General features: G+C 34.0%; 1 protein-coding gene across 6 annotated transcripts in view; it reads right to left on the reverse strand.

The window, feature by feature from the left end:
- NRG1 (neuregulin 1) overlaps positions 1-27,089 on the reverse strand; it is a 209,501-nt gene that overhangs the window by 121,193 nt on the left and 61,219 nt on the right. For 5 of the 6 annotated variants that reach the window (XM_079140224.1, XM_079140222.1, XM_079140223.1 and 2 more), the window contains exons 4-5: positions 25,791-25,841; positions 23,428-23,478 (exon numbers count right to left, since the gene is read on the reverse strand). In XM_079140224.1, the coding sequence (XP_078996350.1) occupies positions 23,428-23,478; positions 25,791-25,841 (102 nt within the window). The remainder of the gene's footprint in view (positions 1-23,427; positions 23,479-25,790; positions 25,842-27,089) is intronic. The other variant, XM_079140225.1, reaches the window with a different exon arrangement.

Raw genomic sequence — 27,089 nt, forward strand, 5'->3', positions numbered from 1 at the left:
CCAGATGAATGAGAAGTTATTCTCCATTTATGTGTGATGCACCAAAATGCATTCTACTGCTATGTATAACTAATGAGAACAAATAAAAATATTTTACAAAGCTTATTAAAGATGTAATAAACTCTTATGTCCTTGAGAGTCTCAATTTAAATAAGCTGTATGCCAGGCATGATGGTACATGCCTATAATCCCAGTGACTCAGGAGGCTGAGGCAGGAGGATCTGTAGTTCAAAGCCAGCCTCAGCAACCTCGAGGCACTAAGCAACTCAGTGAGACCATGTCTCTAAATAAAATACAGAATAGGGCTTGGGATGTGGCTCAGTGGTTGAGTGCCATTGAGTTCAATCCCCAGTACCCACCCCCCTAAAAAAAGAAAAAAAAGTTCTATGAAAAAATGGGAAAAGACTTATTCTGTCCTATTTTATGAGCTTAAGATATAATTTCCCACTGCTTAACTCCATTACTTTCCCCTGTTTAGAATATACCACAAATATGAGCAAAAGATGAAAGGAAAATGGTAGTTATACTATATCATATGTATCTTCTGTATGTGGTGCTTCTTATCAAATGTGTGAAGACCACCACCAGAACATCAGCTCCCAAAGGACAAGCACTTTGTCTGTTTCCAGTGCTATAACAAGCTAGATACACAGAAGGCATGCGAAAGGCATTTATTGAATGAATATCAATACAAAAACACAACTGAAGAGGGATGTATAAACTATGAGTAAACATTTTCAATACATAGGTACTCCAGACAGAGATTTACTGTGTGAGTAAATGCAAATAATGTTAGATTATGGTGTGGGGTGGGGGGAGGAAGAGGAAAAACCGAAAGAAAAATTATCTTCATAGTGTCTAGTCTTATGTTATGAATGACATCTACACTATTTACTACAGCAATATGTGTTAGATTAGTTAGCTCAAACAAAAATCTTTACTTTTATTAATGTGCACCATCACACTTAAGTTCAAGACAGCTAATAGAGATTTTGTGCTTCTTTGGTTTTTTTCCTTCAAGTTCTATGGCAAATGTAACAGAACTAGAAGGAATCATTTGGCTGTTGAGCACCTACATGTGCTATCTTGTTTAACAAAAATAACAACAGATGTACTTTCATGTACTAGAAGAAATTTTTGTTACTAATTAGGGGAAAATATCTCTGATAATCAATATCAGATTAATAGGAGACCAGTAAAGTTTCAGAAAATGGAAGTAATTAGTTCAAGGTCAGCCTGAGCAACTTAGTGAGACTCTACTCATCAAAATAAAAAAAAAAGAAAATAAAATCAAAAGACTGGGGATGCAGCTCACTAGTAGAGCACTTAGACATTAATATTTTATTTAAAATTTGATTGCTTGTCAGCTGATTCTATAAACTGATCCCCAAACTAACCCAGAAATGTAGTTTGCATATAGCACAGCATATCACTTATAGAACATGCTCTAGAAATATGTGTTAATTTGATTTTTAAATCTTCTGCTTAAAATAGAAACTGAGTATGAGATTATACACACGTGAGTGCTGTTATGAATTACTCATAAGAGTACCAGCAACTCTAGAGATTTTGAAACTTCACATAAACCCAAGAATGAAACAAACCCTCAATGCTTACCCAGAATATAGAAAATTTGGGAAAATAAATTACCTCAAGTTTTTTACTTTTAAATATGGTCCAAATTTCTAAATCTGAAAAGACTTCAGCCAGAAGAAACATCTATTGATATAATTTTTCTCAAAGGCTACACAGTTCCTCCTTCTTGTTGCTGATTGACATGAAAATAAAAAGTTGCACCAAAACAACCAGTGTGGAGGAGAAGTAATAAAAACCTATGCAGTTTCTAGAACTGATTTTGCATTCCAAGTGAATCACCTAACTGGCAGGCAACTTTGTTGTAAGGTCACAGCCTTATGATGCTTATAGAAACTGAAATATACCATTTAAAATGAAATGCCAGCCTCACATTTTTCTGCTGCTTCTCAGCCCAAAGGGTGGAAACTTTTCCAACATTGTTATAATTTTTATTACTTTAAAAATATGAGTTTGAAAGTCATAAGATAAAAATATCTTAGGATTTGACCTCCAACTCAAATTTTTTATCATAAATCACACAAGATGTTGCTATAATCGTATTAGTTTAAGAATGATATATTTTCTTTCTATTTCAGAAATTATTTGGAACAAAGGAATTTAGGTTTAATACAAAGACCAATTGAATTCTCAACAATAATTGATTTAAATTTTTCATGAGCTGAATTTTGGAACTAGAACAGACCTTACCCATGAATTTAACTTATATTAGAAAAAGTAATCCCCAGGAGGTAAAAATAACCTGCCTGGAATCATGTAGAAATTAATTTCAGAATCAGGACTATAATTCAGGTCTATGGGTCCTTCCCTTTCAACTCATGTCCACCATAGACAGCTCTTCAGTTCTGTACTGCCAATACAGGTAAACCTACTTGATTGGACAGTTTAGATTTTCTGTCACTGGTGCCATGGATGATCTTTATAGAATTATTTCATTTTGACACTTTCACTAAGACTGCTTCTACTGGAAAGATTATTCTACTTACTGCTCCCACGACCATTTATAGTCATAATTCTATGTAATAGTCCTCTTTCTAAAAGATATTCAGAGACCAATACTTATATGTAGACTCAGTTATTCAAAAGCACTTTACCAAACTAAGGGGCACACCAGGTATGGGCTGTAGAACCCCCAAATTTTCACTGGGAACAGTCTGAAGATTAGAAATTACCTAAATGATAGAAACATTCAGATTAGCTTCCCTGCCTATATGGGAGGGTATAAAATAATCTCTGAGGTATAGGAAGGAAGTATAACATCAGGGAGGCTGACTGTCACCTCAAAACCAAATCAGTCTATCATTGATGCAATGGGTCAAATGCATACTATATCAATAATCATGAGTATCTCAGAATTGGAGAGCCAAGGTTGCTTTTTTTGTAATTTTTATTTATTTTTTAATTTGGAGAATTAGCAGACAAGGGAAGGAATCGATTGTCAAGGACAGAAAAAAGAAGGTTGCTGGTGATTGAATTATACTTTCAAAAATAACAACTAGAAAACTTTAGTTTCCAAAATGATGGATTATTCAAGAGAACATATTCTCTTTGCTGGCACAAATCTATCACTGGCATATTCTCTTTAAAAATGTAGTAAGATATACATATCAGGCATGCTGGGATATTTGAGGGTAAAATGTCCTCCTGTAATATCGCATACTTAAAAGTACATCAAAAAATAAAGAGTTGGTAAACAAATGAGCAGACAGTTGATACAACAAATACAGGAAAATGTTAACTGTAAAATTAAAATTGTTTACTGTCTAATTCATTTAAGTAATAAGATGTAGGGAAATTTTTAAAAGTTATTTTCATGGCAGTTTCTGGTCACAACTATATGAGAGAAAACACAGCAGTTTTAGCATAAAATTCATTAGATTTTGCCAAACAAAGAAAACAATCCACTTATTCCACATTTAGTAACCTGCACTTGGTTACTCCCCTTCCTCTGCCACATCTCTCTCCTATGCCCACACCTACCATTTTCCTTTTAAGGAACTGACTTTTAAAATAAACTTTAAAATTATGACATAGATAAGAGATTCATATAATTTGGACCATTATCTAATGGCAATGAAGTATCTTTATATGACAAACCATTAACTGCTGCAGAAAATCTTAAGAGCTTTCTGTGCAACCCAACCCCACCCCCAGTACCATTTACTTATTGGAAAAGGACTTTCCTTAATGCTATACTTCAATTTCTAGGGAACTAAAACATCTATGAATAAAATGAATAGGGAAAAGGTTAAGTTCACACTATTGACAAGATCAGAAGGGTTGGAAGGTAGGCTTCAGTATGTCAAAAACAAATAGAATCCTTGGATTGTTCAGGACATTCCTAAGTTGTGGATACCTTTCCCAGGGGTCAAATGGTCAGTGAACTCTGTGAGGCCAGAGGTTCTGAGGAGAGCTTCTCCACTGCCATATTTCTCACCCAGTTATGCATACAGATATTTTATATACTATTAAATATGTATGATGCAGTACAAAGCCCCTCTAAAAGCATCTGTATTTAAGTAAATCATATCACTGACAGCAAGAGGCATGCAGAGTAATTTAACCTAGCAGGAAAAGTACTTCTTTTACATATCACTGCAGTGCAGAGAGTTCCAACCATATGCTTCTTTTCTGCCTGCACATACTTCCTATAAGAAAGGAAAGGCTTAACTTAAATGGTTCAAAATGCTTTTTAGACAAGTTTCTAAAATGAAACATAAATCTTAAGAAGCACTTCTCAAACTCTTCCCTGAGGCTTTGGCATGACTCTGTCACTAGAGGTCAGACAAATAAGCCACCCTCAGGTGACATCTTCTTAGGGTTAAGCACCTAGATTTAACCCACTCTCCTGCATGTCCTTCCAAATGTCCACAGCTGCTTACTGCCTGTTATCAAAGGCTTCTAAAAGATATTTATGTACAATTATATAACCCTCTTTCCTTTTTCCTCCAAAAGGCTTCAAAGGAAAAAAAAATTGAGGGTAGGAAACATCAGGGTCCATTGTAAGTTAAATTATTGTTACCCACTCATACCCTAAAATCATGCTTTCTAATATGATAAGTACTATTAACTAAGAAGTTTCCCAAGGTACCTAAGCATTTGGCAATGCAAAAGAATGGCAGAGAAATCTCTGAATTTTTTTAAAGGGCCACAGGAATGTAAAACATTTTAAGTCTTCTCATGTACAGAATTATATGTACTCATGTAGACAGGTGACTTTTATAAAATAACTTATGACTGGAGGAAAACTATGTTGAATGGATATGAAAATAATTATCTTACTATCAGAAAATCAGGTCTAAATGCCTGAGTTATCTAACTCAAAATGAAATGGCATTTCTGTAATTCAGCCAATATATAGCAAATAATTAGGACATTTGCTGTTCAGCATTTAAACTATCTTCTTTTCACAAGCTGGCAGGTAAAAAGATGACTTGATTTTTTTTAAATTTATTTTTATTGTAAACAAATGGGATACATGTTGTTTCTGTTTGTACATGGAGTAACAGTATACTATTTGCATAATCATACATTTACATAGGGTAATAATGTTTGATTCATTCTGTTATTTTTTCCTTCCCCCCACCCCTCCCACCCCTCTTTTCCCTCTATACAGTCTCTCCTTCCTCCATTCTTGCCCCCTCCCACCTCCCCATTATGTGTCCTCATCCGCTTATCAGTGAGATCATTCAAAGGATGACCTGATTTTTAAAAGCAGATTTCAAATTTTAAGTTCAATATATGAGATACATGAGATATAATAAAATAGCTATCATCTCTAAAAGACCTAAGATACATATTAATTAATATATATTAATTTATTTAGCTATCCATCCACCTACCCATCTCAAAAGTGGTAAGTGGCTTGTATGTGCCAGGCATTGTGCTGTGGCTTATAGACTTGGTAGCAATTAGTTAAAAGAATTTCCATCCTATTAATCTCTATTTCTCTGAAGTATAAAGTGAGATCTGCAGAGTGAAGACATGACTCAAATTTTGAGAGTGGTGAGGTAAGTCACCTTAGTAAATTGAAGGGAAGGCTGACTTTGAATAACACGCAGGTGAGACACTGTCAAATAGAACACATGCAACAATCCTCACAGTCAGGCTTTAAAGTAAGGGATATTGTTTCTATTTTATTGTACATGTGGGAAAAGTAAGGATTAGAGGGGATACAAAGGTAAGCTGTGATTACACAGCTAGGAATTGATGAAGTTGAGAACAAAACCATCTGACTTCAAAGACTGTATTTCCTACAACTGCAATAATGTCTTTACATTGCATTAATTACAGCAACAATGGAAGAATTAAACTTTGAAAAGAACAAAGGATCATCAAAGTATATGGGGTAAATTTTTTGTTGAGGTCTACAATCAAATTTTCATTTGGAAGAAGGAGGGAAGAAGGAGGAGAAGAAAAGAATAAGAACAAATATGACAATGAAAATATACAAGTTCACACACATGCCACAATTTGCACTTTGGACAGACCTACTTCTCTGATCAATGCAGCACCTTTTTTCCAACATAAGATGTAATGAGCAACATTAGGCTGACCACTTAATGCTATGCAGCTTGATTTGGGCCATGATGAAACAAACCAATTTAAATGATGTTGCCAGATAAGTAAACGAATCATAAAAATGTAACATACTAAACCTTATGCTGGCAATCTGTTGTGTATTTCTTCTAACATCAAGAAGACAAGAGAAGGGGCTGAGGTTGTGGTGTGTGAAGTACTGGGTTCGATTCTCAGTACCGCATATAAATAAGTGAATAAAATAAAGGTCCATCAACAACTAAAAAAAAAAATATTAAAAAAAAAGAAGACAAGAGAAGAAGGGATGCCATAAACTTAGAGCTGAGTAGGAACATATAATGTTTAAAATTTTTCTAAAGAAATTTTATCAGTATTTGAAAATACTGTAAAATTATTACAGTTAGAAATCTCTCAAATAAATGAAAGAATTTTGTCTTTATGAAGTTCTTTCTAATGTTGCCCAGGATGGTCTCAAACTCCTGGGCATCAGCCATTCTGCCACCTCCACATTCTGAGGAACTGGAACTGCAGAAGGCACCACCACACCCAGCATCCATTGTTTGCTTTTTTTAGATGCATGCTTTTTCTAAGTTTTCCTAGGTACGTTCAGGCTGATGTTGTCCCTGCTGTTTGGCAACTTCATTCACTTGTGTTTCTTTTTGTTTGTTTGGTTTTTTGTTTTGTTTTGTTTTTGCGGTGTTGGGGATCGAACCCAGGGCCTTGTGTGTGCAAGGCAAGCACTCTACCGACTGAGCTATCTCCCCAGCCCCTCAATCACTTGTTTATGCATTCACTTAATGATTATTTATCAAGTGCTAAAATTTGACAGGCCCTACATAAGACTGAAAGAGGGAAGACCACTGGTGACTTAGACTGCAAGGGTTCCAGCTTCCATGGCACTCACATTTGAAGGGAAACTTAGTTTTCTGAATCCCAGTCAGACACAAAGGTGAAGACTTCAGAAATCAGAGTCCATAGACTTATAAGAGTTACAATGGATTCTATTTGTATAATTGACACATGGTGATTTTCTTTTTAATGAACCTGTCAGGAAATACAGTTTGTAGTATATGCAAGTCTAAATTTAGACGAGATTTTCCTTCACTTGAGATTCAGTTATGAAAATGTTTTTGTCTGATAATATTTTCTTTTGACTAGTGATAGAAGAAGAATGCAAAGGTTTAAATTCCAGACAGGACCATGCCTGGACAAGAGGACTTAGAAGGTTTTAGACAATTAGAAGCAGAACAACAGAATCCATTTATTTCCATTCTCAGTAACCATCAAACAAAAAAATCCACCAGAACAGACTTGGCTACAGTAGTAATTTGTTAATAGGTTAATAAAAAAAAAAAAAAAGGAGTTGACTTAATTTTTCTGATGGCTAGTTTAAAATTAAAATTAATGAAACATTAATATATTTTATTATCTGTTTGGTGATGACTTCTGGTGATGCCAATGCACAGTTAGGAAGTACAGTTAGTAAGATTTCTTGAGTTGTCAAGGAAATATGTTAACTTCATAAAAGTTCTGAAACTTCAGCACAGAAAAAAATTCAGTCAAAATCAAAGAGGAAAAATTACATTACATACATAAAGATATAGATCTGATGATTAAAAATTGGTTGCTTATAGAAGTTGTTTAATTGATAAGGAAATTTGATACGATTCAGTGAAATAAGTATGAAGCATTTTGATTAAAATAAACATCAGTTATGGCAACCATCTAGGTCTGTAAACCCACCAGCATGTCAAAAGCTAACAGTGACCATATAAGAATTATTACTAGTCATAAGCTATCATCTTCACAAATGTATGAGTGGATGGTAATTAAAGAAATCAATAACAAAACAATCAGGATTCATATACTGTACTGTTAGGTACATAATTTTTCCTCTTTTCAATTCTGATAAGAATATACAAGGCTCTAAAGCAACAAGTTTCTCATTTTATTCCTGCAACATTATTCAAATGCTGAACTGTCATCCCATTATGTGTCCAATGATGGCATGTCCAATGAACAAACAGGCATATACTGTACTAGGGTGGTATTTTTTATTTATACAAATATTTGTTGGAGGTGCATTTTTAAAAAATAATATTGCAAAACTGGTTTTCATTTATAAAATTGATTCCTCTTGTTTAAATACTAGTTTCTTTGTTGCTCAAAAATAAAACATTGGGACTGGGGATATAGCTCAGTTGGTTGAATGCCCGCTTAGCATGTACAGGGCCCTGGGTTCAATCCCCAGCACCACCAAAAAAATAATATAAAATAAAACATTAATTTTAATGAAAAGTTTAATGCTTTGAAATTAAAAATGAGTATATATTACTTACTTTGCTATTAACTTATTAACACAGCATTCTTTTTGTCATTCAAAATCCAATAATTTGCTATATCACTGAGCAATGTGGAGCAAAACATATTATCTTTAACCAACATCTCATTATTGTTCTTAAAAATAAGTATGTACACACCCAAAAACTCAACAGACTCCTTGCAACTAAATAGGTTTTAAAAATAAGTAAATTAGGCACAATTTTGGGCAATAGAATCTCAAAGGGTCCTACATTAATATTATCAGCGATTCCATGTTGAATGAATTATGCAGTATAGTCAACAAAGATATTCTTTTAATATATCTTGTTTAAGTCAATTATAAATACCATAAGCATTCCATTAGCTTTAACCCAATGATTAATGCCTATTTCATGGAGTCAAGTTCTAATCAGTGATAATAACTGCCTACAACTATTTTCATAACTGTTCATCTCTCAACTCTTTTACTCTGACTAACATAGAAATGCCTACAAAAGTCTAAAGGTTCATGTAGTTACAGGAAAGCAGATGCATTATTTATGAGGATGCAGAGGCTAGAAAGTTCGGCTATGCAGCTTATCCTAGCAGTAGTAGGCTCTAAGCTATTGACAATAGGAATCTTGCCAGTGCATTAGAAGATGAGATAGAAGGGGATCTTTGCCAAATAAAATAGCTAAGTAATAACAAATGTTAAAAAAGAAGAGCCTTGGGGGTTGGAGGGAGTCCTGAGATCACTACTAAAACACAATTCAGAAGATCACTAAGCTTTTGCAGTCAATGCAGAAAGAAGAGCTATAATTCCAATTAATTCTTTTTGTCTTATCTTTCTTGAGTGCTTTCTTTTTAATTATAGTTGTGTATTTTTTTAAAAAATTGACTAAAGTATCTGTACACAAATTAAAAATTACAACTGGTGTAGGAGGCATGATACACAGTGTGAAATTTCAAGTTCAGGTATAATTAATTGTAAATCTGTATAGTCTATCTTATTTGTAATTCCTTATTACTACTTTAGTGATTGAGGAAAAAATGGTATTTTCTGCCTTTGATTTCAAAGAAATAGAAACCCAGTCACCAAAGAAAAGCCAGAATTTCTTATTCTTCATGTGTTCAAGCTGATGTATTGCTACAGACAGATACCTGTCATGGCTTTAAGTAGATTTTGAGATAGTGCCATTCAAGTTTCATTTTCTGTTTAATCATCATCAGTCACTTAGAATTTATACCCTAACAGAAGGCTGCATGCTTTAAATGTGAACAAGAGCAAAGGATGAGAATACCATCTTACCCCAAAAACAAACAAAACCTTAAAAAGTGACAAATCCACCTACACATAAAAAAAGAAAAATTACCATAGGGATTATTAAAACCAAATACATTTCATAGCAATCTGAAATTTAAATGAAAGCTACTACTGATTGTATTCTGAAATTCAAAATTAATCTGAAAGACCCCATCGAAATCAAAGATAGAGTAGTTGAGATTATGCATCACATGTTTATTATTTTTAAATAATCTGAGCATTTTAGCTGTTTAACTCATACACTTCTGCCAAACACTATCATCATTGTCCCTCCATCTCAAATGAGTGTATTTTGAGGTGTGTGGAAAGGGAGAGAGATTCACAGTGTTCTTTCTACTCTTCCTAAATACCAAACAAATACAATTTGGTGCCTACAATGTTCTGGTTTAAATGTCTTTTCTAGTGGTAAATGTGTATATATATTTCTGTATCTTGCTTAGGAACCATGGTTCATAGTGAATTTGATCCACGTAATCTCATTAGGGAAAAGAGATCATTTTTGAAAGTAGCTGCAATGTTTGCATACCCTTTGGATGAATATGATAGAGGTCACAAAAGGAGCTGACAATTTCTCTTTTAGCATCTACCTTCAACATCTGTAGGTAAAAAGAACACAGTACAAGGACTCAGGAAAGCTGATACAGAATCACACTTCTGCCTCCACTTGTCCTCAAATCTTGATAAACATGAAATTGTTGAGCCTCTGCCAGTCTCCTCATCTGTATAATGGAGTTAATAACATCTATTTTTAAATTAAAGTACTCAGCACATAGTGGGTGGGAATTTAAAAATATCTTTGTTGTTTATCATTATTATTTTAATGATAATAAAAGGAAAATCTACCTTATTGGCTCAATTGTGGCAATACCCTGACTCCCAAGCAAGTGACTCTTCAGCACCACAGAGAGGGACAGCGACCAGTTAATAAATACATTCTCAAATAATTTTTATTAATCCTATCAGAGGAGAGACAGATTCTTAAAAGCCACCTTGAAAACAGTATTTATCATATAGTGAAGAGAGTTTTCAGGTGTGGGATGAAGAAATAAATGTAAAATAGAAGCACAGAGAGTGTGCCTGCTTCTTCAAGTGTTACACGTTCTCTAACAAATATTATTAAAGTCAATGTTATTGTTTAAAACTTTGATTTTAACATCCTTCAATATCTGTTTTCATGATTTAAGGTCAATTTTCTTAATGATTTCTTTTGATTTTACATATGTGAAATTTGAAAATATATGATGATAACTCAACCATAAAATAAATAAAAATAAAAACCCTTATTAACTTGCTGTCATGTACAATAATTACTAGTAGGAAATTCTGGCAGTTATGGGAATAGAAACACAAAATCAACCAGAATTCCTCCCTTTAGGCTCTTATATTCTCTTAACACTGGTATTGATGTGCACACCAGTGTTGATAGTAAAACAAGAGCTCTTGGACCAACAAGGGCAGCCTGCTGGGGTTTGGAAAACACTATCAGGTAACAACATGTCTCAGGATAACAACAAAATAATAAAAGGTTTGCTTTTTTCCATGATTGGGCCTAAAATAATTTTTACAATTACCAAGTAGTGAATTTTTAATAAAATATACCCAGGTCAGCTCAACAAGGATAGTGATGACATTTTGAAAATTATTGCGACAACAATCAACCCTACACTTCATGAAGCCTCTCTCTCCACCAGAAGCTTCTGTTGGACTCACTCCTCAATGCACTTTTAACCAAGATCATAGTCAATGATCTTGAAACTTTAAAGAACAAGCAAAAAGTTTACAATACTACTTGTCTTTGTGTGTACACATTCTACGGTTGCACAAGATATTTTATTTTTATTTCTTTCACTAAGCTGAACAATTTTAAATCTCTATCGCCTTAACCTGCACTGTACAAACATTTTTAAAGATTTTAATAAACCTTTTAAGTGCTCTTGAGTCATCTGTTGCTTTCCTAAATCTTATCTTGCTTCCGCACACAGTCACATTTGCACGTACAAGGTAATTTCTCAACCCCATAATCTATTCATACTAAAACATAACCAGGGACTCTTTGTATGGTTTATTTTTTCACAGATAACTTTTAGGAAAGTCTGAATAAAGACTCATTTATGCTTTGGAGCATTAGGGAGGGGAAATTCAGAAGCTGCTATTAGAACAGCAGGGAACAACAATCCATCTGGATCAAGGAAGGAAATGTACAAAATTTGTTAAAATTTGTATATGACCACTTAAATAATTTTCTTTTGAATATATCCTTCATGTCACATTTTATCATAAAAATATCCTGCCTCATGAGGTGGATTCCTCCTTGTACATTTCAACAAAAGTAGGCTGTAATATTTTACAGTTTGTATTTATTTATTCATTTATTTATTTGGGGTAGGAGGGAAATGCAGCAATTGCTTTCTTCTAGCTTTGTAGAATGAGAATTATAAGTAACCATGATCCAGTCTCAAAGCTATGTAATTTGTAAAGAACATGGACTTCCGCAGATTGATTAAATAGTTAGATCTTTGATCAAAATGTAGGAAGATATTTATGTAGAACATTATAACATTTTAAATATTTCATCATGCAGCAAACTTTTAATATATCTTAACTCCCATATGGAAAATCTGTAGTTGAAAACTTAATCAAATAACATAGGATCTTCTTATCAATTAGTCACTGATTCAGTAAATCAATTTTAAGGAAATTGAGGGAGTAATCATCAAGAAGGCAAAATTCTGCTTTAAAAATTTAATAATGGTAATGGATAAATTAACCTTTTTATTTACTACATTGACTCACTCAATTATAATGAGGGATGCATTTTCAAACTTATCACTTTTATCTCCTTTGGGTCAATTTAATGGTCTTAGTTTTAATTACCAAAAAAGAAAAAAAAAAGAAAGAAAGAAAGAAAAAGAAAATCCAAAACAAAACAAAAACTCTTAATGAAAATAAAACTGTTTGACAGGTTTCAGTCTTTACATACACATTCCCAAGTAGAAAAACAAAAATATTTCCTCAGATATGTAACATACTCTTTTAAGCCCATCTATGTACCAAGAGTAAGTTTCTTAAAATCAACAGTAATTCAACTTACACTGTAATTATGTTGCTTTAAAAGTTTCTAGTTAAATCTTGAGAACCCCAAACTGCTTTCAAAACCCTGGTAGATGTGAATTAATTTCTATCACCTCTTAATCTTGATTAGCCTTTTACTTTTAGTGGTACATAATAGAATTTCATCATCTTTTTAGATGGGGCAAATTTCTGATTTTTCACTAAAATGATTGAGCTTAACATATGAATTGACACAATTGGTTCCTTTAAAAAAAAGGACAACGAAAATCATTACTCAATATTTCCATCTTTTCATGACATTTTTTCTATCTTAAGAAATATTTTTTTTGAAAACCACCATTTAAAAATTTCACCCCATATTCTACTTTATATTATTATTATGGGTTGTTATCCACAATTACATAATTAACCACAATTAACTTTCCTTCTGCAAACTCCTTCAATCCAAGGACTATTCCCTAGTCATCTCCCATAACCAGCCCTGCACCAGACACTCAAGAAATATGTACATACTTCCTAGCACCATGGTAGAACACAGTAGGAACTATGCTGTTATTTATTTGTTAATATTAGTATTGTAATTATTTATTTTTATTAGATATAAAGTTCCAATGATCTAAGAAAAGAGCAGAAAGATCCATCATGTTTTAATCCAAAATCACCATTCACTGTCTGACCTTAGCTGTCACTTAGCCTAACCCTCCCTGTATTTTATTTTCCTTACTATTGAAATAGAGAGATTAATAGCCAAATGCTTTGAAAAAAATTTAAAGAAAGTTTTTGGTCATTTCAACAAAAAGTTCCACCAATATTTAACTAAGTCAGGCATGTGTTCTCATATTTGATGAACTAATTCAACCTAAACACCAAATCTCCTAACTAAAGGATAGTTACGGACTTGAATGAAGATGAGCACAACTTTAAGTTATAACCCACACTAAGTTATATAATTGGTTTTTAGGATTTTGCTGACCTCTGGTAGAATGAGAGATAAAATTAGAAGTGCCACTCCAGCAGTTTTCTGATGATTAGTTGAACTATGTATATACCCAGCACCTTTGTTCAAGAAATGAACTTAGTATAATAGCACCTCCTATACTGGGTGCATTATGAGAGTAGGACAGAGAAAAGTGGGAGATGTTCACAGAGAATTCCAGATTCACTCTTTCCTTTAAGTTTAAATAGTGGTATCTCTAACGATGATAAAGCTACAATCACATTAACTCACACTTCAACAGCACCTATGGGGTTTTTACACAATATTAAATGGAATGGGCAGGTATACTTGTTTTTCATTTTCAATCAAAAAAGCAACAATGACAAACCAACACATAATTACTCTGGTGAATAACTGTCCTTAATCATGGATTTTTAAAAAGAAACTGGATCATAAGCCAGACACAGAAAGATACACAATGCATGATCTCACTCATATGTGGATTTAAAAAAAAAAAAAGGATATCATAGAAATTCAGAGCTGAATGGTGGTTACCAGAGAATGAGGAGATTAGGGGAAAAGAACAGGGAATGGCTGATCAATGGGAAGTAGTTTCAATTAGGAGCAAGAAGTTTATGGTATGTTATTACACTATAGGATGACCAATAATGAACATCTCAAAAAGCTGGAAGAAAGATTTTTGAAAGCGTGCACCATAAAGAAATGACAATTTTTAAAGAGAAAGATAAATTTAACCTGATTTAAACATTACACAATGTTTACAGGTATCAAAACATCACATTACTCCATTAATATGTAAAAAGTTGGGTTTTATGTATCAGTTTTAAAACAGAAAAGGAAATTAATTCAAAAAAATTTATAAGAATCTAGCTTTTTTTTAAGACTCTGGGTTTTAGTCCCAAAATAGGAAACTTTTTTATATGATTACATGCTTCCCTTGCATTCCAAAAAGAAAACTGTAATTCATTTTTCTGCTTTTTTCTATTTTCTTCAGAAAGGCTTAATTTCCTGAGAATCATTTTTCTTTAAGAAGATTACAGTGGGTTCAGAGGTACTAATAAGTAGTCTTTTAAAAAACAAGATTGCAATTGTCTTCAGTTTTCCAACTCAGTATTTTCTTCAGATTGGTCATCCTGCTACAGTTTTACATGCCCTATTATGATGAAATTGCAAAACATCTATTTTTAAAGTTTCCCTTTAAAACTCCCATAGCAGTATCTGTTTCCTGATTCTTCCAAGATTGTTTGCTCCTCAGTCATAAAAAACTATGCTGTTTTCTCTCACTAGCTCTCTTTTCCTTTCTTTAGGTGCAAAATGTTCCTCTTAATGAATCTACACTGCCCCGTTCCCCTGGGGCTGAGCCCATCTGCCCTCACTCACCCCAACACACACAGGGCGGATATGTGGCCCAGCCCCCACTCAGTGGCAGTCATTAATCTCCCTGGATACAGTATTTAAGGGTAGACATATGATGTAATCAAGGCCAATCACATGAGTTCCTAAAATCTGCTGTTTAGATAAGGAGTAGACTTTCTTTTTTTCAGATTCAGAGCCACAGGGATATGTGTGACTATGTTTACATATGTCATATGTGTATATATATGTGCATACATACATGTATGATGTACACACATACACACACACACATTTAGAGCTACAAACAGTTATCTCCCTGTGAGGCAGAGAAACCCTCTGAGAATGAAGACATTTGCAGAGAAGCAAAACACAAAGACCAAGAAACCAATCAATTTTATCAGTTGAGTCTCTGGATAACACTGAGTTGTTATGTAAGCCCATATACACCCTTTATATTTATACTCTTTTGAATTTGTATCACTTGTTAATGGGAGACTCCTTTACTATATCCTTGTCCATAGTTCCTATCTTGATATCTTATCCTGTTCTTCTCCTCTAGCTTCCTTTTTTCTTTTTTCTTTTTTTTTCTTGTGGTGCTGGGGATTGAATCCAGCACCTCACAAGCAAGTGCCCTACCACTGAACTCTATCCCAGCTCCCTTGGCTTTTTTTTTTTTTTTTTTTAGGGATGGTTCTTAAGACATCCAAGATTTTTAAATTTAAATTCTCTTTTCCCATTGTTCTACTTCTCAGATACCTAGATAACTTGACAGATGGGGGATGAAGACCTTAGAAAGCCATCAAGGTCAGGGTATGTAAATTTATCATAATCTTGCTGGCTGTGTTCTATATGCTGCCATGGTGGTACAACTCTCAATCTCTACCTTCTTTCCTCCAATGTTTAAAAAATAAAAATAAAAAGGCTTTTGTGTATATAAATCCATTTCACTGCCCTATCCCTAATAATTAAAAGTACTACAGTTTTAATATTGTACTCGGAAAAATAATAGAATAGTAATTACTAAAGCTGGGAAGGGCAGGAAGGAGGCAGGTTGAGGGAGGCAGGATAAGAAGCATCTTTGCCACTGGAAATACGTTCCCGTGTCCTAGGTTGACAACGGTTCACAATGACCTGTTATATAATTTATGAAAAACTGGAAGAGAGGAGCTGGAAGGCTCCAGACATAAAGAAATAAAAAGGATGTGGAAATGCTAATTACACTAACTGAACAGTATATACTCTCAATATGTATTGAAATACCATACTGTGTCCCATAAACACACATAATTATGTTAATCAATAAAGAATAAAATAATTAAACAGAAAAATAAAGATCTTCCTCCCTAAGTCGATATCCAATGTAATGTGAGAGTTTTTCAAATATTGAAGAAAATATTCTAGTAAAAACAAATATTCCCAAAAACAAAACACAGAGAAAAAATTGTTTGATATCTGATATTCCACTACTAGTGAATTTAGCTGTCAAATAATTTACAGGATTTATGATATTATACAATAAATTAAATATTACTTAATCTAGGTAATGCATTTGTTCCAAACACCAAACTATCAGAGGAAGATACGCCTGCTGGATGATGAGGTTTCTCTTAGCACCATGGTTATAAGATTATTCCCATCTCTGTAAATATCATGTTCTTAAGTAGACTGACATCATATATCATATCCAAAAAAGTAATTCAAATATCTAGATCAACAATTTCTGCCTTCTTTTATAGTAGAAAAGCCTTGAATTATATTGGCATTAAAAAAAAAGGCTCTCCTATCCCTTTCATTACTTTGTAGAACGGAAAGAGTGTATTATTTCTATAAATGCTAGCTTTAGGTTAGCTAGGATGAATGTGATTTTTTTTTTTTGAGTCCTTAAAAGAATTCCATTTTGATGCCTTTTTTTTTTTTTTTTTTTAAACAAAGGCCTTTTTTCAAGCATGCTGTTCGGTTCTCATAAGACATTTTAACAAAAGATCATGAAGCTTGAAATCAAAAGATTCAGTTTTAATTTCTGTTCTATCATCTACTTGGTTTTTTAATTTGAACAAGTCACAATTTCTGAACTGCAAGTGCCTTGTCTAATATATAGGGCAATATCTAAGCCACAGAATTGTGTGAGTAAATGATTCAGTTCATGAAAGTGTGTCTTATAAAATATAAAGTAGGATACAAATATTGGTTATTTATATATACAAATCACACGTGCAAGCTCACATATACACACACGGTTTTATGGTTCAAAGGAATAATTATGTAAAAGGTTAATTTCAACTCAGCACAAAAGGTTAAACCTTGACCAAAAGTTTTGGGATTACCCTGTCCAGTGGTGAAATACCATGAGAAACACTGAGTGACTTTATGAAAGACAAAGGCACAACTGAAGTTGCAGGCAGTACTGTAAAAAAATAAAATAAAATAAAATAAGGTATATTCACCAACAAAATGAACTGAACAATAACTTATCTGCACATATGAATTGGGCTGTGATGTATAAGCCCCAACTCTTGCTCCAAGTCACTGTATTGTCCTAAAAATCTGTGATTAACTCTCCAGGCTTTCGGAAAGAGGAAAGTAATATCAGTTAGGCAATTTTCTTTTTAAATTATTATTTTATTGCTATATGATGCATGGTAATTTATTTGTCATTCTCCACAGTGGGCAGAGCCACCACACCTTTGAAAATGTCATGTTTATAGCGATCTGAAAACAATTTGCATTCAATTAGAAATAGCTCTCCAACAGTGACAGGACAGGTTCACATTTTACCACCAATAAAGATCTGAAATTGAAATGCCATTTTTCCAGCTGAGAATCATTTAGCAAAGGTCCCGGCAGCTTCCTCTACCCTTAAGGCAGAGACATCAGTTAGAGCTGGGGGTAGAATGTAAGACCCAAAGCTCTCGTTCTCACCATTGGGCCAGTCGGACCTGGTCCAATTTAATCAGTACATTTCACTGTGCTATTCCCAAGTGCAAATGCTGTCTCTCATTATGATGGAAAGGTGTCTTCAGACAAAGGACATTTTTTTTTTTCCTTCCACTAGATCTTCTAGGTGCCAAATGCAAGACCAAATTGTTCATTTCATTCAGAGATTTCAAAGAGGACTTCCTGGATATGTTCCTTTAAAATGCAGGCTTTGCTGAGAATACATAATATTTTGAAAAGATATAGTGATTTCCTGGCAAAGAACTTTCAGCAGCATCATTTAGGCTGAAAATCACAAACTCGTTTCCTTCTCCAACAATATTCAACTATTCAAATAAGAATCAAGGACTTCCTGATATCTGTCTTTTCTTAAAAGCACAGTCCTCTTTTCACAAAGCTCTCTTCCATATAAAGGGATGAACCACCTTTAAACAAAGCTGTGCTAAATGATGTATGTTCATTTTCTCACATTAGGCTCCCCAATATACATTTAAGAGAAACAGGACAGACATAAAAAAGAAGGAAGGAAGTTCAGTCATTTAACCAAGATCACACAAGGTTGTAGCACTAGTATTTAGACTTAAAAGCATCATTTCATCCAAAGTCTGAGTTCTTTCCATTTCATACACTCACTTACCATGCTTTGATGTGCAACATTAAGATCATACAAACTCAATTGGTCCAGGGAAACTCATTTACATTTATCTACCATACATACTCCCAACCTACTTTCTATCAAAGCTATTTTTCAATTCATTCATGGAATCTAATTCCATTTAATAGTTGTTATGGTTTAGATATGAGGTGTCCCCCAAAAGCTCATGTGTGTGATAATGCAATAAAGTTCAGAGGTAAAATAATTGGGTTATGAGAGCCTTAACTCAATCAGTATATTAGTCCCCTGACAGGGAGTAACTGGATGGTAATTGTGGGCAGGTATGATGTGGCTGGAGGAGGTGAGTCATTGGGAGTGAAATTTTGGGGTATATATTTTGTCCATGGTAAGGGGGAGCCCCCCATCTCTATCTCTCCTTCTCAGGGCCACATACTGAGCCATATTCCTATGCCATACAATTCTGCCATGACGTTCTGCCTCACCTAGGGCCCAGGAGCAATGGAGTTGATCTTCTATGGATTGGGAACTCTGACACTGTGAGCCCCAAAATAAACATTTTCTCCTCTAAGTTTTCTTCTCAGGTCTTTTGGTCACAGCAGTGAAAAAGCTGACTAAAAAAATAGTAAAGGCTTTTCCTTTGGAGCAACAAAACCTTATGAATCATATCAGTCTTGGTTTGAATCCTAGTTATGTGACTTTAGACAACATGCATGTTTCACATCTGTAAAATGGAATAAGATTTTTTGAGAATCATGAGTTATTATCCATGTGAAACACCTACCACAGTACCTGGACACAGGAAGCATTCAATAGCTATTATTATTACTATTATTATTATTATTCAAAATATGTCTTAGAAGTCTGTGCACTCCTGTAATCCCAGCAACTTGAGAGGCTGAGGTAGGAGGACTGCAAGTTCTATGCCAGCCTCAGAAACTTAGTTAGCAACTTAGCAACTTAGACCCCAAGCAACTTGGCAAGACCCTTTCTCAAAATAAAAAACCAAATGGGCTTGGAATGTGAGTCAGTGGTAAAATGGCTCTGGGTTCAATCCCCAATACCAAAAAATAAAAAATAAAGTCTTAAAACTTAAGACTATTTACCAGAAACCTATCTTCCTTTCCTTTCATTTACTCTATTCAGTTGACTTTTCATTTTTGTTTCCCTCATTTATATATTAAATTGGAAAGGATGGAACTTAATTCAGTAAAGTAGTTTGTATAACAATTGTCTTTTTATAGCATTCAACAGAGTTGTCTGCAAAATGGGGTCACCAGAAGCTGGCACTTCCAAAAGAAGTCATTATGGTTTGTTCTAAACAATCCATTTACATTTTTGCTGATTCTATGAAAGGAGGAGCAAGATAATTCTATTCTGTAAAGTTCAAGTTCTTTTCCTTTCAAAAAAAGACCTGTCACATGTAATAGGACATTCATTTAGCCAATTACTTACAACATGTTTAGTCATATATGCCTCATTTACAAAAAAATAAATAAAAAAAGATATTTATTGGAATGATTATAAGAAACTTTAAAAATTACAATTAGCAACTCTAAAATAGTGATTGTAGAATGAAATTTCCCAATTTCCAACAAAAAAGTCATAAACTGTCACACAAAGGGTTAGTAACTTTGATATTTTACCATTATTTATAAAATGCTGGGAAAAAAAAACAAGAAGCAAAATAATAATAAGTTTACAAATGAAAAATAAATCCCTTAAAAATACAGATTAAAACAGTAATTTAAAACCACATTTCTAGAGGGCTGGGGTGTAGCTCAGTGGTAGAGCACTTGCCTAGCATGTATGAGGCCCTGCATTCAATCCCCAGTACTGCAAAACAAAAAATCACATACACACACACACACACATATATGCAAAATTTCTATGATATTTCTAGCTAGTATTTTACTTGTGATATATTAAGTAGAGGGTAGAAAGTCAGAACAAAAAGCACTGATGAGAAGAAAATATATACTTTTCAGATAAGTAAGTAGGTAATTTTAATTTTCTTTCTTTTTTTCTTTTATCTAATTCAACCTGACAGAAGAGAAAAGGAGAACTCAGTGGCTGGAATGGTCATGAAAGCTTTTGGAGCCAGTAGGATATAGGTGACAGAGAAAGACATGACATCCCAGGCAGGGTTCTGAGCAGGAGGCTCACAGACTAATAAAACAAAACACTCTAGAGATTCACCCAGCAGTGAGAAGCTCTCAAAACACAGCCCTGGCAGTGAGGAAGCTTCGCCCTAGAGGTCTGTGTACATTTGTACCTACAAAACTGAAAAGGAACTGGGTTGCCTCTTCTCCTTCACACTGACCCAAAAAGTACACAGAACTGTTATAACACACAAAATGTTTGCTGAATCCTTACTACCTTAGAAAGGCTTTCAGAATTTACTTAGAAAATACCAATGTCAATAGTTCAAAGAATGTGGCCCACACAGAACTGATTACATTATTAAAGCATCATTCATTTTTCAAATACAGGGATTTGCTGGTGTCTCCTTTCTGGCTGAAGTAAAAGTGAAAAGAAACCTATATTCTTTAGAACTGATGATTTCTGACCCATATGAACTTCTGCAAGACTTTTGACTTTTTATATATTTTGAATGTTTAAGTACAGTTTATTGTAACTCCTGGTTCTTCACATTTCACCTTTGGCCTTTACTAAATGGAGATATCTTTTCCTTACAATCTTTCCCTGCAATGCAGAGTTCTCATGAGGCTGCCTGGAAATGATCTGTGTGCCTGACACTGCATGAATATTCCCAACAAGGTTGGATCTAGACTCCTGCCATTCAAGGTATTCATTTTTAAATTACAGAGCATATTTTCATGAGATTAAAACAACATATTTACTGATCAATTCAACAATATTGACCAGAAACCTACGATGAGCAGAAAATGATGTATGAAAACGACATATGGATATATTTTAACTAATGGTGCACGAAGTCTTCTCTCAAAGTCCTAAACTACTAAATAGCAGGAACTAACTCCACTGAGAGTTAGAGAACAGATCAGATTTCAAAATTATTTCTCTCTCAACAGTACTACAATGAATGGAAACATAAACTGAGAGATTCATTTCAGTTCCCCAAAGCTCTGGAAAACTAAGAAGTATTTCTTCCATTCCCAAACTGCTCAAATGTGCCTAAGGAGAGCATCCATAGCCCCATTAATGGTAGCATGAAGGGTTACAATTACAAGAATTTCAATAACTTTACTCAATGAATCATGCAAGAGATTAATTATTCTCAGATGAAATGCTGAAAAGAAAAACCTGGTACTTGCTTTTGTATGATAAATACTTTTAAAAAGCAAACTTATTAGTATGATTCTTTAATGTTAGTTATATAAAATCATATAATTATACTAATCTTTTTGTAAGTATAATTAAATAATAAATATTCCAAATTTGCCAGCAGCAATTATCACTTTGGAGTATGCAATTAGAGTCCTCAGAACACAGAGGAAGCCAATTTAGTTCTTCCCAGCATTTCATTTCCTATTTGATCTTCCTAGATTGTTGCCATCAATTCTGTTAAATGATGCTTTATGTATTTAAAACATGTAATAATAGCTTCATGCAATAATAGATTTTTGTTTGTTTTGCTTTTGGTGCTGGGGTTGGAACCCAGGGCCTCAGGCATGCTAAGCTTGTGCTCTACCATTGAACTATACCCTCAGTCAATAAAAGATAGTTTTACACCATATAACTATGATTCTCATTCCACCAACCCAGAGGGAAAGACTTTAAAATCACTTCATCTATTTAAACAGATTGACAAAACAACTTAAGTTATCTGAAGTATAGATTTCCTTTGAGTTTTCTATCATACTGATAATAAAAGAAAATTGTCCCTCAACACATTATCTGGGTAAGAACAGGATAACTGAAAACATGTATTTATTGAAGAGCTTATCAAACTGAGAAATGCTCTAAATAATGAGGTAAAGTAAAAAAGAGAAAGACTATAGATGTAAGTTTTATTGTCTAGGTCTGATAACAGGTCTATTGAATATAAAATTTTAATACCATGCTATTTGAAATTTGTAAGTATCAAATATTATTTTTACTAATCTTTATTAATTTCTTAAATTCCCCAGCAATCACACCAAGCGCCAATCAATCTAACAGTTGTAGAAGTCCATAAGCTTTCAGCACATTTCACATTAAATAGATGAAAACCATCTGAGATCTTGCCTAGGGATTTGCTTTCAAACATTTTCATAATTAGTCACTTGCTATCAACTTTGAATTAAGGGCATCTATATATAGTTTCCTATTCTATCAGAGCAGACTTTATATGAAAACTGAGGAGCCTTGGAAGAAAGGACCAGAACAGCTGGGCATCAAGTCTCAGGCTGTTACTGAAGGCATTGAGACAAGAGAAAAAAAAAAAAAAAGAAAGAAAAGGAAAAAAGAAAAAAACCCACCTAAGACTGGGTCTCAGAAACTCTGCAAATCAACATTCAAAGACATTAGATTATCCTAAAACTAACACACATGAGGTGTCAATTACTACTCTTATTCTTATGCATTTTGGGACAGGAAGGAGGTATCCAGTTGATCCCAGGCATAGTAAGAGGCCATTTCTTATCCAAACATTTCCCAAACCCAATACCCTATCCCTCAGCAAAGGAAGACAATGGATGTGAAGATACTTATTGGAAGCAGATATTATCTTGGGTTAAAAACTGGTCAATGGAAATACTTAAATATACTTACATGAAGAAGTATTTGCTCCTTCTGTTGATACTGATATTCTAATGGGAGACTCTATAAAACATAAAAGTGGTATGAGGCTTTATTGAGTCATGCTACTTGGACTCTTAAATTTAAAAATTGCCAAGCTTGGATGTCATAGAAAAAGCATACTAGAATGCAGTACAACAGAGAACCTGAAGCATTTCTAAGTCAGAGGAAGATATATGCAATATTCAAAGACCATAAAGGAATATTTCTGTTGTTTAGACCCAAAGATTTTTGAAAGAAAAGAACATGGAGGCAATCATCTGCAGATATCCTACATATCAACTGCTACATGAATTCAAGAGAAATATCATCTAAACAGTTTCACACTACAAATGAGATAGATAATTACTTCTCTTAGGTCTGGGCTTGATTTTAAGAAACATGAAAGCCAAAAGAATAATCCCCATAGTCAGAGAGAATGGTCATCTTTCATGCATGCAAAAAAAAAAAGGAAACTATTTCCAGGCAACTTGGAGCTGCATAAATATCCTTACCAAACATGGTGCTGAATAAAGTCCATGCAGGGCTCACCAGAGCAATTACATTATGATGAACAGAAACATGCTAAATAAATATATAGAACAATAGCTAGTGATATACAGGAGCAAGATTTTTTTTTTCAGATAGCAACAAGGAAGGAAAATCAGTGTTTAAGTATAGACCAAGCACAAAACATAACTCATGCAGGAAGAAAAGCCATGGGACCTAAGTATTTTCATTAGTAAGAATCAGAAAAACTTAATGTCAAAGAAGGATTGAAACTCAACAGACAGAAAGTTATATTCAACTCACATCAGGAAATAATAAAGTCAATCTAAATTCCCAAGATAAGCACCATTTATTTTAAAAGCTCAGGTATCTAACAGTATCACTGGAGACAGATAATCCTTACTTTAGAGAAATGCCTAAATGAGAGGTGAAGAAATCCAGATAGTTCAATCATTTTTTGTCTCCCTCCATCCTTTCCTTTCTCCTTCCTTCCTTCCTTGCTTCCTTCTCTCAGAAAAAAAAATAATAATAATAATAACCCTTTAAATTTCAGGATCACCCTAGCCCACAACACACATAGACCTACATGTTAGCAATGAGACATGAATATGTTCTAAATATGGCTAAAGGGATCTAGGATACAGACAAAGCCAGCTTTTATGATTCTGAACAGTGTCTTAGAGGGGAAGAGGAAATGCTGAGAGAGGTAAGATGGAAGAAGACTGGTGGATTATGTGGCTGCCTGGAGCTGTAACAAGGTAGGGGCCACAAAGAAACATGTCAACTAAGCCAAATTACCCAATAGGGGGCAATAAAAAGAATTCTGAGCTCCAAGTACCTTCTCTTTTACTTCCTGAGATACATGACTTAACATTTCTAATGCTTCAGTTTTCTCATCTATATAATGAGAAAAAAATAATGTGTTGTTTTATGATTTTCTTGTGATTATAAAAGGTGTAAAAATCTTTGTAAAAGGTACCATGCAAAAATGAGTTATCATTATACCTTAGAAATGAGTTTTCTAGGCTAGAGATATAGCTCAGTTGGTAGAGTGCTTGCCTGTCAAGCACAAGGCCCTGGGTTTAATTCCCAGCACCGCAAAAATAAATAAATAAATAAATAAGTTTTCTATATCAACTATCTAAAATTTTTCTTTGAAATAAAGATTAATTTTAAATGTTCTAAGATTCTACTAACCATAAAATTACAGATAATAAAGAAAAGTTATTTTGTTTAAAACATATATATAGTAAAATGAGTAAATTCATAACCAGTGGAGAAATCAATAAATTATGATCACACATGGATTATCAGAGTTCTAAGTAGCTAATATCATCCTAGGCTGTAACTGATATCAACAAATACTACTGGCAAATGAGAAACAAACAGAAATGCATAAACCGAAAACAAAAGAAGGAAAAACAACAAAATAACTTTTTAAAGAATCAAGATACAAGTTTGTTGATTTAGTGAATCACACTGTTAATTAGAATCCCAATGGTCACACACTGACACGCTACCTAGATATACTCTGATGGGTGAAAGAGCACAGGCAACCAAGAGCAGCACCTATAAAGCTAACAAACTGAACTTGTAATCCTGATGTCACTAAGTACCATTTAGATATTGATTCCTTTCCCTGTGTGAGAAGAAGTCCAAGTTCAGACATGGAATTATCTCTTAAGTAAAATCCAAAAAGGCAGACTGAGACTGAGAAAAATATTAAAACAGAAAAACAGGAACAACTGAAATTTGGATGCAGAAGGGGTTCTGATTAGTAGAAGGAACAGCCAGCAGTTAGGTCTGTCATTCTTGTTAGTAAAACTTGCCAGGCTTATTCTCCTTACCTGAAGACACATATGTTCTTTCAGTTGAGGCTGGCATGCCAGTGATGATCTCTGCAAAAAAGAAAAGGTGATAGGATATTACGATGTACAATCAGGAGGCTGGGAGCTGGGACCACAGCCTGCCTTCATACTGCAAATGAGTATCGAGGAAGGAGGTATTGCAAGGGAGTCGTGAAAGTCCACTCTTAAGCCTAACAGAAAGTGAGAAATGCAAAAACAGACAGTCCAAATGAGTAGTTCTTCTTTCTTGGGCCAAAAGCATGAGATGAATTGTACTAGAATCATTACAAAGAATTTGCTGCCCTTCTGGGATCAGTGAGGAAGAACATAGGCCAAAGAGGCAGTGAGTTCTCAGAAAGGAAAGTAGCAATAGGGAAGCCAGGAAAGTCAAAGCTGTGGTATCAGAATGTTTATGTTACAAATAAATTGGAAAATTACACTTTTGTTCAAAAATAAGAACAAGCAATGCTTCTAAATGGCACTGTTGAAAAATGTCAAGTTCTGGCATGAAACTCTACTTAAAATTGACGATTTTAAGACTACTTAGAGCAGGATATAGAGGAAGCAGGCAAGGCCCACCCAAAAGAATTGAAGGAAGAACCTGACACTCGGGACATACTATTAGCCTGAGACTTCTGGTGTTCTTGTTCAAGACATTGAATTTATTTTCTTACTGTCTTTGCCAATAGGACAAAAGGTAGCAACATTGTCTAATTCTGTGTTCAGTACTTCTAAAAAGGGCTATGGTTTGTCAGAATCTAACATTCTCAGTAAGGCACATTTGTATGAAGCCTAGAAAGATGTATTGATGTAATGATGGATGCCATTTGACCTTGATGGTGTGCATAAGTTTTATCAAATTACTTATGAACATTTCACTCTCCCTATCCAGGACAAAAAGAAAAGTTCAATCTATTTTGATACTATCTACTATACAAAAAAATGACTAGATCTGACTGAAAATTCTAAGGAGGTCTTACATGCTATCAGTTTAGGTCTGAATGAATGCACTGTTAATTATGGAGTTAGACATGTTTATTATCAGTGTAATCATCTTTAAATCTAGATATGACTATTTAGAGTTTCCAGGACTAGACTAATAAGAAAAAGAAATCAACGTAAATGTCAATATTTCTTTGACATATGAAGTTCTCTGGAGAAAAAAGGTTTTGTATAATTGAAAGGAAAGAAAGTCAAGTGAGATTGAGAAGGGATGCTTAACTATCAGGTTAAATATGAATAAGAACAGAACACCTTTAGTAAGACCAAATGTGTCTTACTGGTGGGAATTAAGTGTGG

This window comes from Sciurus vulgaris, assembly GCF_902686455.1.
Source record: "Sciurus vulgaris genome assembly, chromosome: 5".
In the NCBI taxonomy this organism is placed as follows: domain Eukaryota; kingdom Metazoa; phylum Chordata; class Mammalia; order Rodentia; family Sciuridae; genus Sciurus; species Sciurus vulgaris.